Source organism: Trichomycterus rosablanca, chromosome 17 (genome assembly GCF_030014385.1).
Source record: "Trichomycterus rosablanca isolate fTriRos1 chromosome 17, fTriRos1.hap1, whole genome shotgun sequence".
In the NCBI taxonomy this organism is placed as follows: Eukaryota; Metazoa; Chordata; class Actinopteri; order Siluriformes; family Trichomycteridae; genus Trichomycterus; species Trichomycterus rosablanca.
The window spans coordinates 7,986,901-8,001,529 of NC_086004.1; the positions used below are offsets into that span (position 1 = coordinate 7,986,901).

A 14,629-nucleotide genomic window follows, 5' to 3' on the forward strand; every position below is an offset into this window, starting at 1 on the left:
GAGACACTGAATTGCCCTATAGGTGAATGGGTGTGTGTGTGTGTGTGTCTGCCCTGCAATGGACTGGCACCCCATCCAGGGTGTTACTGTGTGCCTTGTGCCCATTGACCACAACTGGATAAGCGGTTAAGAACGTGAGTGAGAGTGTTCCCCTTGTCTTATAGTTTAAATGCACATTTAAATGAGAATCTGAGAAAATGAGAATCTGTAACAAAAATGCAAAATAGTGCAGCAGACACATTTTTACAGCACTGTAAATACTTTTCTGTTTGCTTTCTGTTCTTGATCATATTCTATTGGTTATGCGGTTCTAATTTCACCGGGCTTCATAACTATCACTTTATAACTCGCCCACATGTTTGGAAAGCTATTTTGAAGGGTTAAAAAGGACAAGTAATATATTGCACTGGACTCGTCTGAGACTGAGCTGGTATTGTCTGAAACAGTACTTGATAAGTTTTCCTGTCCTCCCTTTGGCCTCTTACCTCTGCTGCCAAAGACAGTGCAAACAGCTCAGATTTCCCAAACAGCAGCATGCGTTGATGTTTCTGACAGTCTTCTGTAACCCAGCAGCTGGGATGCATTAAGCAGGGGTCAGCGTGTCTCCAAGTTTAGGGTGGAGTGATACCTGTGGGAGCGTTTTCACAGCGGTCAGTATACCGGGACTAAACCAGACTGTATAATTCTAATAAATGGGGTGGCACCAGATATAAGGTCAGCAAAACCATATTAAATATATTTTAGCTTGAAGAGTTAAGATAATACTCTGTTTTAAACTGAATCAGTGATGAGTGGTTCATATGCGTGGGAGGCATATTTTTAACAAGTGCTTTCATAAAGGTGTGTTGGATGGAATTTTGGCTTCTGTGGTTTTAAGTAAACAACATAATTAGATCTTATTATATCTGTTTGTTTTTATTTGTAAATATCAAGGTTTATGGTGGAGTGAGAAGTATTTATAACCTTCCTGACAGAAGGAATTTAAACAAGCCAGCCCTTCTTAGGGTTATATACACTTGCTTTCACCAAATTATTTTAGACTGTCACAGTGATCTTCAGATATTTCCAGATATTACCAGTACCTTTTTACTACATACATCAAAGCTATATGTAAATACAGGTCTAAGTCAGACTACTTTTCAAAGCCAAGATATACTGGTTATGTGACTTGTCCGGTTTTAACATGCAAAGGTTCCACAAACAACAGGAAAAGTGTTGATAGCTAGAATATTTATAACACATGATGAAGACCTTTGTTTAAAGTGACTACAAGAGAATTAAAATGACAGCTACACAGGAAATTTATTTTTTGTTAGTTGCCAACAGCATGTTATCGCTAATTAGAAACTTGCCAATTCACTTTTTGCCTAATTGCATTTTGCCTAAATATAATTGCCTGTGCCTGAACTGCAAATACACAGTATTATAACTGATCACAGTGTATGAAAAATACTGTTAAACAGCCAACATCGAGCCATCCTACACACTGTGGTGCAAGCATACTTGCTTGATGATTTTTTCCTGTATTATGATGATAATGCCCCCATACACACTTATAGAATTTTTCTGTATTAACAATACATTAATTTAAATAGTGATATATGAAGTGATTAATAAATCGGAATGCATAAATGATTGTAGGAAAGTGAAAGGAGGATGTGGGTAAACTTTCTGATTGGCACAGATGTAGTCCATACAATCTCTGATCTTGTTATTTAGAGTGTTGTATGGATGTAATCTCCCCTCCGTCTTGCATGAATATGATATCAGTCGTAATGCAACTGTGTATTGTGACAGTTTAATAGTTGGAATGATAAAGCTTCACAGAATCTTTGTAGAGACCTGTAGAGACTAGATAGATTTTACAAATTACAAAATTAGAAAAAAAAATACTATCATTATATATTTTGTAACTGTGTTATAAAACTACATGCTCATATTTGCTGGATTTAACCAAAAAGTATGGACACTGGACCATAAGCTTGTTTAACATCCCACTTTAAAACCATGATCATCACTATGGAGTTGACCATATAACAACCGTCAATCTTTGAAGGCTTTTTGCAAGATTTTGGGGTGAGTTTTGGGGTGAGTTTGTGTAAATCTATGGCTATTCAGTCAACAAATCATTTGGAGGTCAAGCACTGTTGTTAAACTAGAAGGCCTCGTTGGCGTCAGTATTACATTTCATACTAAAGCTGTTCATTGGGTTTAAGGGCAGGGCTCAAGCATTTATTTTCTTTTATATAGTTGATGTTCTATACCTAGTAGCAATGGAGTTTGCTTTATAATGATTTATAATGATTAAAAACCAATTTTTTACAAAACCATATATCACAGTTATTGGCACCTAGATCTGAAAAAAAAGTGCTCTTATCCCTTGGTTTATATTCTTTACTTTAAAAAAACCTTTTAACAACAGTGCCAAAACATTTAAAGCTGAGTATAATTTCCGTCCATCTGTGTTCATTTCTAACTGGTGTTTTGTAAGGTAAACCATATGGCCAAAAGCATCTCAACATGAGCTTGATGAACATTCTATTTTAAAACCTTGGGCATAAATATGGATACAATTTATTTCATATCCATTTGAGATTAAGCCAATTGACCATAGATGCCTTGTTATAACCCTTTTTACCCAGGCTGCCAGTATCTATAATTGATTGAATGAGTTTATGGAGACGTTGCTGCATGCTGAATTATTTTGCAACTCAATATGTGTCTCTCAGTATCTTTCTCCCAGTGAAGGCGACTGTCTGAAGGCTTTCCCAGACCCTTGGCTTCAGGCCACATCTTCCCCCATGCTCTGGCATTTGTAATGAAACATCCCTCCCCCAGATAAACTTGTGCAGCATGTAGCACAATATGCTTTTGTAGAAAAAAAGCTTTAATAAATTAGAGTTACTGTACACATGAGCATTGGCTGGATTAGGGACATACAGGACAAAAGTGTAGGCACTAACTGCCTAGATAAATTACAAACAGTCAGCTTTTGCTGAGGACTGGAGATGATAACAGAACTCCCAACACACTGCATGGCCACTACATGCCAAATCTGTGGACACCACATCTACTTATTGGATTTGTCTATATAAGACAAACAAATTTCTTACAAGTTTATGAAAGCACCCAGCCTCTGTCATTGGATGTTACGTTTCAAACAAGTCAATTTGTCAAATATCAGCTCTGTTTCTATTCAAAAATCAACAGTATCTGTATGGGTTTGGTTCTCCCGATTGCAGCTATAACTGTGTCCACACTTTTGGGGGTGCTTTTCACAGAATTTGGATTATATCTGTGTGATGTCATGCCCATTTAGCTAAAAGAGCATTTATCAGGTCAGGTCTGATGTTGGATATTGGATGTTGGGGTTAAGATTAGGGTCTGTGCAGGTCATTGATGATCTATCTATCTATCTAGCTATCTATCTCTATATATATCTGTCTGTCAGACTGTTTTGATTTATATAAGTGGTTTAATACACCTGTTAGCAGTATGTGTAGCTGAAACACCCGAACTCCATAATAAGGAGTGGTGTCATACTTTTCATCATAGAGAGTATATGTAGGCCTGGAAATTATTGCTGTGTCTCTTTTCATCTGGCTTTCTTTGTATCTGTGTATAACTTTTCCAGATGATCTGATCTTTATCCAGCTCACTGTTCACCTTCTGTATTATTCATTTTCCAGCTGTTTTTGTACTCTTAGGGGTGTAAACATGAACCTCTCAATAAATTATATTTTCGTATCAGCTAATATTGCCTTTCCTTGCAGTATATATCCCCTATTGTAATCATTCTAATCAACACAATAATTACTCAAACAGTATTTACTGCTACAGGCCACAAACTAAACAAAATACAAAATAAACAAAATACGTGGTTGCATATTCAACTACAAATGAAAAGCATTATGGTGATGTGAATACAATTGAATGAAAATATACCACAAGAAGACTCTGCAAACACAATTAACCAGCTTGTAATGGTCATCTTAAACTGGTATATAAACATGACATTGAGTCCAGTGAACGTCTATGGCCTTACCAGTCCTCAGATTACATTTTTGGTCACCTTAGGCCTGTCAGAATGACTTTTTTGTAGCATTAGAAGATAATTACTTTAAAAAGTAGAATGTAATAGACCTCAATACTTATTTACATTATTTGTAATTTCTCTTTCAACTGGAACTAGACTTTAAATTAGTGAAATTAAAAAGTCATTAATTCATTTAAAATATATTTGAAAAGGTAATTTATTAGTGTTTTCTTGTTACATCAAAGGAATTTATTCTCTTCTAAGAATTCTAAGAATTACCTCGCATGCAAGGTAATACGAAGCTATAAACTTTTATTTACCTTGAAATGAGTGGCTTTTTATTTAATCACATGACCAAACTGTAAGTCAATAACCTGCTGTTAATAATGAGTCACAGTTTCTATTAGTGTACTGCATGTACTACTCCTTTCAATGTACAGTATACTGTTATTTGTATGGATGGAAAAAAGAATGTGTTTGTGTTTAACAGTCGCGGTTGGGGCTGGTGTCTGGATGATCCTCCTGGCAAAAATGACTTGCCCGCACTGTCTGTGCCACCTGGCATTCTTTACAGCGCTGCCCACCAGTGCCGCCTCCAGTACGGCTCCAACTCACTCCTTTGTGATGACATGGATGTAAGACATCAATTTTCTCTCCAGTTTTCACACCTACACACCTTCAGGCACCTTGTACTCATGTCAGGACTAATTGTTGCAATTTTATTCACAATCAAATAGTTCTGAAATCTGCAGAATCTGAAAGCACATTATGTTTTATTATATATTTTATGTTTTACACGTAAAATTATGTACTTTTACATACGTAGATATGTAACCTACATTTATATTATTTTGTAACATATAAAAAAGGTTAAAAGAAAAACTCATTTTGATTCGACTGGGGTTATGTATATATAAATATGTATAATATATATAAATTTTTTTTCCTCATTTTCTCCCAATTTAGTGTAGTCAGTTTGTCTTTCGCTGCTGGGGATCTACTTTTTTTGCAGTTTAGGAGGGTATATTGCTGCTCACGCCTCCTCCACCCCACGTGCAGTTCTTAACGGAACCCTTTTCCACCCATGTACTTTGCACAGGTGCCTTCCTGGTATCTCTCCCTGAAGGCACAGCCAATTATGCCCACTAAATGGTGCCCAGCTGATTGGTGGCAATGCCGAGTTTCGAACCGAGGAGTTTAGAATCTCAGTGCTGGTGTGCTAGTGGAATACCCCACTGTGCCACCTGGGCATTCACGACTGTGTTTTTTGAAATCACATTTAAGCGTGTGGGATTTATACAATCACACTGATGTAATAAAAAGTCTGAGCAAAAAAGATATTTATGGCTGAATACTGAATATGCCATTCTTTAATTAATTTAGTAACATGTTTAAATAAAGGAAAAAGAAACGTTTTAGTTTTTTAAAAACCTTTTCTTTAGCATGTACATTGTAACCATGCATATGGCAAAAAAGCAAAAATGTGTAAAAATAATTGGACGGATTGTTTGTTTTCAAATAGACTACAGCTATTGACATTACAGCATTACAACAAGCTTATAAGTTTCGTTTTTTGATTTATTCACATCTTGAAGATGTATTTTTATCTGAAGGAAGGAGCTGTATGCGTATGATTTGGTTCAAACTCACTGAAACAGTCTGCTATATCTGTACCATCTTATAGGTCGCACATGCTGTGAAACTGAGCTCAGACTGTGAGCCAGTTCTTTAAATGGACTATAAAAAGAAGCAAGCACATATTCATTTATCACTCAGGGTCATCTATTGATAATATCCCAGTTTACCATTGGCTGCAAACCTTTATTTCTCAGCACCTGCCATGTTTGATAGGAACTGTGTGAAACTGAAATGATTTGAGATATCCTGCTGCTTGCAGAGCCTGAGTTTAATCTCATTAGTGACATGGAAGCAGTTTTGTTACCTAAACCACATGGAACAATGTATAAGGTAGCACAGGGTTGCTTTTTGCCTTTAGTGATATAAAAGTTAGCAAACTTGGCAGCTCCCAGGATTGTAGAAGGAAGAAATAAGCTCAGACCACACACATCTCTTCTGCTGGACAGGAAGTGTTCATATCCACTTATACAGCCACCATATGGTTCTCAGCATGATATAGTTTAGAAAGTCTCATTTTCACTAGGAAACAGGCATAGATTTAGCGACACCTGGACTGTGTTATTACTTCCAAACTGGATTGGTAGAAAATGTAGGTTGTCATTAAGGAAACATAATTGATAAGTCATAAACCTGGTTATTGGTGCCTAGAGTAGGTTTAACCAGTCGGCTGGCAGACCCACTGAAAACACCAGTAAATACAAAATGTTTACTGGGCATCTGTTAATTGAAAAAATACTAACAGAAGGGCGTCCGATGTCAGTTGTTGTTTACAAAGATTTGATACAGCATTTTTGTGGTGCGAGCTCTGAAACACTGCAGATCCTTCAGAATGTCTGATAGCCTACACTGATTACACCTTTTGCATACAACAAACGTCTTCCAATTACTTGCTGAAATGTCACAACCAGCAGTGGGGTTTATCTCCCGTGACCTCATTTCTGAAATCCATTTAGACCTCTGCACTTACTATTATCTCAGCCCTGTGAGAAGACAGAATGTAGTGTGTATATAAGTACCAGCACTCATCTACTGAAGACGAGGTAAATTAAATTTGAAATAATAGAAGTAGTTTGTGTCCTAAGGTTGAATTTTTTAAATGATATAATTTATTCATTTTCTCCATTTTACTCCCAATTTGGTAGTCATTTAGTCTTCCGCTGCTGGGTCTCTGATCGCATCTAAAAAGGGTATATTTGCCTAAGACACGATCCCTCTGACGCATGCTCATTCCACAACCCATTCTTATTTGCCTATATTTTTATGGATTTGCATGTGAGTCACACACTGATCCCCGCCTTCCCCCACTTCTGTACAGGCTCCTCGGCCAACTAACCTGAGTTCCAACTAACTTTAGTCAAGCTTTTTCTCACCCTGCAGACTATTGGCCAATTTTGTCTGTTTTTGGCACTGCCAATTGTGCCTGCTAGGGGGCACCCAGCTGACTGGGAGCTGAGATTATCTTATATTTATTAATATTATATCTTGGTTTAAGGATGTCTTAGAAGGAAAGGAGGTGCTCTCTTAATTCGGCATTGTGATTTTAAGCAGGCGCTCACAATAACAAGTTAAGTCTTTGAGCAGGCACGCTCAGTTTGGTGTTGAGTCTTAAGTTAGGCACTCTAAATTTGAAGTTGAGTTTTCAAGCAGGTACTTCTTATTTCAAGTTGACTCTTGGCATGCTGTCTTAATTCCTAGTTGAGTCTTTAGGCAGGCACTCTTAATTAGTTTTGGAGTCCTTAGTCAGGTGCTTTCAGTTTGGTGTGGAGTTGTGCTCTCAATTTTTAACTGAGGTTTTAGGCAGGTACTTCTTAATTGAAGTTTTGATAATGCTTATTGTTTCGGAAGGGAATGAACGACAAGCTCATGGCCAGGTGTCCACATACTTTCTTGGCTAGTCTCAACGTCTCAAATAAAGAATATGTCTAATAATACTTTTCCATGTGTGTAGAATGTCTGCAGCACTTTGTGGTGCACTGTAGATTCCACCTGTCATTCAAAGCTGGATGGAGCGGTGGATGGCACCAAATGTGGCGAGGGCAAAGTAGGTCATTATGTTTTCTTTCACCAGCTTGAGTCCAGCTGTTTTCTCTCCACTTCAATTTTTCCTTCATTACGTGTAAAGACTGCTATGTCTGACAGCTGTGTGCCAGTTTGTTTCTTTTTTTCTGTCTGGTTAGTGTTATTATGGCTGACTGTGTGTGGTGTTGCTATAATTTCAGTGGTGTTTGAGGGGCGAGTGTGTATCAGCGGGGTATCAGCCGGAAAAAGTGAATGGTGGATGGGGGCAGTGGAGCGAGTGGACCACCTGCACCAGGACCTGCGATGCAGGAGTGCAGCACTCACACAGAGACTGTGTCAATCCGGCGTACGTGAGTCACAATTATTTATATTTCTGGGTTTAATTCAGGTGGTTTGCAATGGTTTCATGCTGTTTTCAACACTACTTTACTATGGTTGACATGTTATCCAATTTGCCATTCCACCTATAGCAAAGCCTTATAGAAGCTTGGGATTAATTTGGCCAAATTTATTTGCCAGTCATCATTTCCCAGGCCAAAATATCACCACCAATATCTTACTGTAGGTACCAGAATAAAAATACAACCCACTACCTCAAGTGTTTGTGTGTGTGTATGTGTGTGTGTGCAATTACTATTAAACAGACCACAAATAACCACATTAGTTTACTATTGTAGTAGTGATAGGATTAGATGCGAGTAAGAACTGATGTTCACTTATCCACCACCAGAGGGCTTGACTGACTGTTAAAATGATAACCCTATACGTTCTTGGACTTGTTGGCATCTTCGCCATTTCCTATCTGAGCTGCAGTGTAACCATTGGCGCTAATGTCCAGTGTTCTCAATGCTAATGCACCGTTTTAACCTATTTAATGCACTGTAAATCAATAGCCGCTTATTAAACCAACTGCATGAAGGATCAAGGACACAGCTTGTGCTGGTCTGAATCCAGAGAGTGTATTTGGTGTTCATGGTTTGAAAGTCTAACAGAAGCAACCTACGCCATTAATAATAATAATAATAAGAATAATAAGAAGCCCTGTAATTTGATACTAGGTAGGTTTCATATACTGTACATCAGATTTCACTAGTTCACTATCAGCATACATTTCACAAACTCATTTTTAAACTCAGTAAAAAGGCCTTGTTACAGAATGATCTAGGTTGCTGTATGTCATGCTAAATAACAATAAACTTTAGAATAGGCGCCCAGGTGGCGCAGAGGGAAATTCTATTAGCACACCCGTGTTTCTGAACTCCTCAGTTCGAAACTCGTTGTTGCCACCGGTCGTCTGGGTGCCATCAGCAGCCTAATTGGCCACCGTATCTGCAGTGTGGGGGCCAGACCAGCAGAAGACAAAATTAAGTGCACTAAATCGGGAGGAAAATGGGGAGAAAATGCATTAAAAAAAAAACTTTAGAATTTTATTGTGTTGAAGTCATTTGGTCAAAGAATTATGTGTTCTAGTTATTCAGTCCCAGAAAAAAAATTGCTGAAATTATTAAAATCTGAGAACTGTTGTAACATTACATGTCTCTTACACGTTCATGTTAGCATTTTAAATTTCCAACCACAGCTGGTCATTTTTGTGTGCATACTAATTGTGGTCTGGATAACAGGATTTATAAAAAAAATTTTATCCTTGGACTGTTGTCTACTTAGACTAGAGTAGAGAAATGTTTACTGTGGAAGCACTTCTGTAAGTCGCTCTGGATAAAAGCATCTGCTAAATGCAGGAAATGTAAATATACAAAGACAAATCCCTTTTTGTATTTTCGTCTACATTGATAAACAACCTTAAAGGCTTATAATTTTTCATGGTTAATTATATACAGAACATGTGGGTAGCTGAAGTAATGTTTTTTAGGGTCAGTTTCATAAGAGTGTGAATAGCATGCAGATGCAGTGAGACATTTACATCTACTCATGTTTTGAAAACTTGATTATATTAATGGGGAGAGCGCATCTGGAACATCTGTTTCTTTGTCTGAAAAGCAGCTATAATCTGTAATTAGCCTGTCTCTAAACACTTTTTATAACATTTACTAATTATAAAGCATTATAATATTTTACTGTTCTTGCTGTGTAATTGCTGGAATTTGTTTCAGTAGTAGTGTGACATTTTTACTGAGAATATAAAAACACTGATCTTACTTCCCTTCTTCATCGTTTAGCCCAAAGAACGGGGGCAGATACTGCCTCAGAGAGCGACGCAGGTACAAAATCTGTAACCCTGAACCCTGTGCTCGGGGCCAGGCCAACTTCAGAACTATCCAGTGCAGCAAGTTCAACAGTGTTCCCTATAAGGGCAAGTTCTACCAGTGGGTGCATGTCAATAACCAAAGTGAGTATCTATTTTCCTGGGACACTTTTGCTTTTAGAAAATGACCAGCAAAAAAGTAATTAATTAAATGTCACAAAATACAAAAATAAGAAATAAAACTGACCTACACCATACAAAGCAGTGCTTCTTTTACCAGTTATTTTACTTTCTGATAATTGGGACACTTTGGTGGGCATTATCTTGCTGATACCACTGTGGTCCAGTAGCGTAGCTGGTAGAGTGGGCGACACACAAACATGGGTTCGGATAACCTGGGTTAAATTCCAGCCTTCAGTCAATGACTGTAGGGATTTTAATATGCTCTTTTTGTATAAATGAGGGTTTCCTCTACCAGGCAGTGGTAACCCAGTGGTTAAGGTACTTGACTAGTAATCAAAAGGTTGCCAGTTTAAGCCCTCAACCATCAGTCAAAATCTGACTGAATCCCAAGTCACTTTGAATAAAAGCATCTGCTAAATGCCATGAAAGTAAAATGTAATGTACCGTGGCTACTTGCCAGCTTTAAAATGAGATGTTTTTTGTTTTGCATCCCCATAGCTAAATGTTGTGGTAATTCCAAACTAATTGTTGTATTCATGTAACTTTCTGGTTTAAAGGTCCACTGGCAATGTGATAATATTACTCAAACATATCTATTTATGTTTGCTTTATTTAAACAGGAATGGGAGGAGTGTTTGACAAAGCACAGCAAAAAAATAGCTTATTTAAGCTCTTTAAAACAGCCTTACTTGAGTTAACAAAACAGTTTACTTACTTTATTATTATTTTCTTATTTTCTCCTTTATTTTCCAATTTAGTCAATTCCAATTCTTGATTATAAATCCACTTGCACAGCCCAGATCACCACACACCCCATCCTGCACATGTCCGATTTGCGGCTGCTTCTTTTCACCTGCCAGTGTTGGGTTTCCACACAGAGCTGTATCCCATGCTAAGCTCCGTGTGACCCCCACCTCCCACTCTGGCACACAGGCCAGTCCTGCAGATTGCACATCGGCAGCGGGAAGAGACCCAGTTCAACCTTCTCTCATTCAAACGTGGCCAATTGTGTTTGTGTGGACCCTGGGCCAGGTAGATAATTCTGATAATGTTCGAAAACTCATCAGTGAGTTGCTGGCACATTAGACCACTGCACCATCCTTGGGCATTATTTTAAATCCTGATAGACAGGTGCTTATTAATACTTGTAGGAAACAAATTGTATGTCATGGCAGTCTTGGGATTTGTTTGAAGTCTTTGATTAATTAATGTCTGTGTAAAAGAATGGCTAGAGCCCAACCATATCTGTCAGTTTCAGGTTTTTCTTCTCAGCCTTGCTTGAAACATAAAAGCACTACAGCTTATGTGTTTTTTTTTTCCTTTTCCGTCAGTTAATCCATGTGAGCTGCACTGCCGGCCAGTGAATGAGCATTTCTCAGAAAAGATGCTGGACACTGTAATTGACGGTACACGATGCTACGAGGGAAACCAGAGTCGAGACATGTGTATTAGTGGAATCTGCAAGGTCAGTGACACGTTTAATCACTCTTTCCTTTCACAGGAACAAAAAATGCCCATGATAGAATCATTATTAATAATAGTTTAAATTACAAGGCGCACAAATGAACAGCATGCTATCTGTCATGGTCTTGTCTGTTTCAGTTCATTTCCACAAATGAATAAACTCGTTATTCATATAATAAAATCTTGTCTCTTCATGTTTTTAGCTAATATTTTTCAATTCTAGTCTTACATGGACTACCAGGCTCTTGAACAGTTTTTTTCCCATAGGCCACAAGAACACTAAATATGCAAAACCAAATAGCTTACTGAGTAATAACCCCACAACATAGTAGCTGTTCGAACAATGTGCAACAATGCGTCTCGTGGTGAAACTGCTGCTATAGGTGTATCATTGTAATTGCTGTAATTTATTGTTTGTCTTTGCACTTATCACATGGTCTGTCTGTTACGTGTCTGAATGTCCGTCTGCACTATTGCACTTTTATGTTTGTCTTTAACTGTTTGCACCTTGGGACAGCCAACATAATCTCGTTATATGTTCCATATAATGATAAATAAAGCTTTCTTTTTTTTTTTCTTTTTTTTTATGCATTTTCTCCCCATTTTCCTCCTGCATCCAAGGAGAGCATGTCACTGTACACGCCTCTTCCGACACGTGCACAGCCGTCCTCTTCTCGCTCCTGCATTCTGCACAGGCGTCTCTTCCGCCAATCAGGGTCCTTACACAGCGTATGAAGACCCACCCACCCACCCACCCACCCACCCACACACACATAGTCCGGCCCCCACCCTGCAGATACGGTGGCCAATTAGTATCTGCTGCAGGCATTCCAATTATGCCCACCAGATGGCGCCCAGCCGACCGGTGGCAACAACAAGTTTCAAACCGAGGAGTTCAGAAACATGGTGCTGGTGTGCTAGCGGAATATCCCGCTGCGCCACCTGGGCGCCTATAAATAAAGCTTTCTGATTCTGATTCTTATGGTGCACCAGCATAAAACTGGAAAAGTCTGTCTGGCTTTACCTATTTTTATTTCAATACTTATTTTCAGTGTCTCTAAATACACTAAATATAATTAATCTGTGGCTTAGATACAATAAAAAACTTCTCATTACACAAATTTCATCAGTTCAATTCTTTGATATCAAACACAGTCATGGAGAATTTTGTATCTCCAATTTATCTCACTTGCATGTCTTTGGACTGTGGGAGGAAGCCAGAGCCCTTGGAGGAAACCCACACAGACATGGGGAGAACATGCAAACTTCACACAGAAAGGACCCGGATCGCTCCATCTGGGAATCGAACCCAGGCCCTTCTTGCTGTGCGGCCACAGTGCCACTCAAAAATGTTATAAAAAACAGTAAACAAATCCTGTTTCTGTTTAAAGTGCCAAGCTAGATGATCTGCGTTTGCTTAAAAATGTGCTTACAACATCTTGGCTGTACGTTTGAAAAATTAGGGGCAGATACATAAAGCATTCGGGTGTTGCATAACAAATATTTACTGTATTTCCTTAACATATTAATATCACTGCACTATCATGGGCATTTTCCCACAACTCATTTGTGCTTACAAAGACTTTATATGCACATAATCCAATCCAGCTGGTAAGCCAAAACATTAAGAGTAATTTCTTTGCATGTTTTTCAGATAAAGTTTCACAAATTAAAGATAAAGTTTCTATTATGTAAATGTGGCATTGTTTGGACTCGAAGTCCTGACCAGTGCTTGATAGGGCATTCCCTTATATGTTGCACCACTTGGCAATGCTACACTTTTTTTTCCTGGATTTTGAATCTTTGTCTTTAAACATAGAGTATGTATGTAAGGTTTTTCACACTCAAAACACATAAAACGTTTTTGCTTAATACAAACAACCCTAATCTGTGTGTCATAGAATATTGGCTGTGATTATGAGATTGACTCCAATGCAGTTGAGGATCCTTGTGGCGTTTGTCATGGCAACGGATCTACGTGTGAAACCGTGAAGAAGACCTTTGAAAAGAGTGAAGGACTGGGTATGACCTTTTCATTAACGAAGCTTCAACTGGGACCTTGTGAATTGACACATGAGATATGGCAAACCAGAGCAGACAAACTAAAGTATTACTCGAAATATCACATTTAAAACCATGCACATTTGTTTGGATTGTTGTTATATCCTCACACCTCTGAAAAGGCTTTCTATAAGATATTAAATGCAGGGATTCACAGAAGCACAGATGTTAAGCACTAATAAAGCCTTTTCTCAGTCCACTGCAGGACCTCCTAAAGGTGTTGGATAGTGTGTAGACAGGTCATTTAGTTCTACTTCAAAGTTTGATACAATATTTAAGATGACACTTGCCTTGGACAAACATTTGAAGCTCATTTCATGCTTCAACATTCCCAGCTATTTTGTATTGAAAATTGAGGACAAATACAATTTACAAGCTCTTAGTTCAGATTTATTTAACGTCTTCGCTAACTTGACTTTTAAAGCGTCTGTGTGTCATGCTAATACACAGACCAAAAATGGCAAAGTGCTATTTAAGCAACAGGGTTCACAGTAGATCAGTAAGCTGAGGTGTAAATGTGTTAATTAATAATTAGCAGTTCCAAGTTTGCTATGCTTGCTAACAATGAACACAAATTGCCAACAAACTTCTATTGTAGGATTTTTTTAATACACATGGGACTTGATTTTCATCATAATTGTACTTTGTGCTTGAGATGTTGTTGCTCCTAGATGTTTACATCTTACAGTAACAGCACTTACACTTGACCATGGCAGCTCTCTAGTAGGACAGAATCATATCTTATATCTTACTTTAATAACTTAATTTGATATTCTATGACAGTACATGTTAACATTTACTGAGCTTTTTATTATTACTTAATCTACTGCTGTTGTTTGTGGAGATTGCATATCTGGATTCTTGAAACAATAGCCCAATCTAGAAATTAAAAGGGCTGTGTCTAAATACTTTTTGCCAAGTATTATATACCAGTATATATACTCAGTCATTGTATGCTTCAAAAATAAGAATTTTTTTGTTCACTTCTGTCCTCCACAGTTAAAGTGTGCATGTGATCATTATTA

At 37.9% G+C, this 14,629-nt stretch overlaps 1 protein-coding gene across 1 annotated transcript in view; it reads left to right on the forward strand.

Moving 5' to 3' along the window:
* LOC134331466 (A disintegrin and metalloproteinase with thrombospondin motifs 7) overlaps positions 1–14,629 on the forward strand; it is a 61,772-nt gene that overhangs the window by 13,288 nt on the left and 33,855 nt on the right. The window contains exons 9-14 of the mRNA XM_063012900.1: positions 4,527–4,671; positions 7,623–7,715; positions 7,894–8,039; positions 9,871–10,040; positions 11,411–11,544; positions 13,445–13,565. Coding sequence (XP_062868970.1) covers positions 4,527–4,671; positions 7,623–7,715; positions 7,894–8,039; positions 9,871–10,040; positions 11,411–11,544; positions 13,445–13,565 — 809 coding nt within the window. The remainder of the gene's footprint in view (positions 1–4,526; positions 4,672–7,622; positions 7,716–7,893; positions 8,040–9,870; positions 10,041–11,410; positions 11,545–13,444; positions 13,566–14,629) is intronic.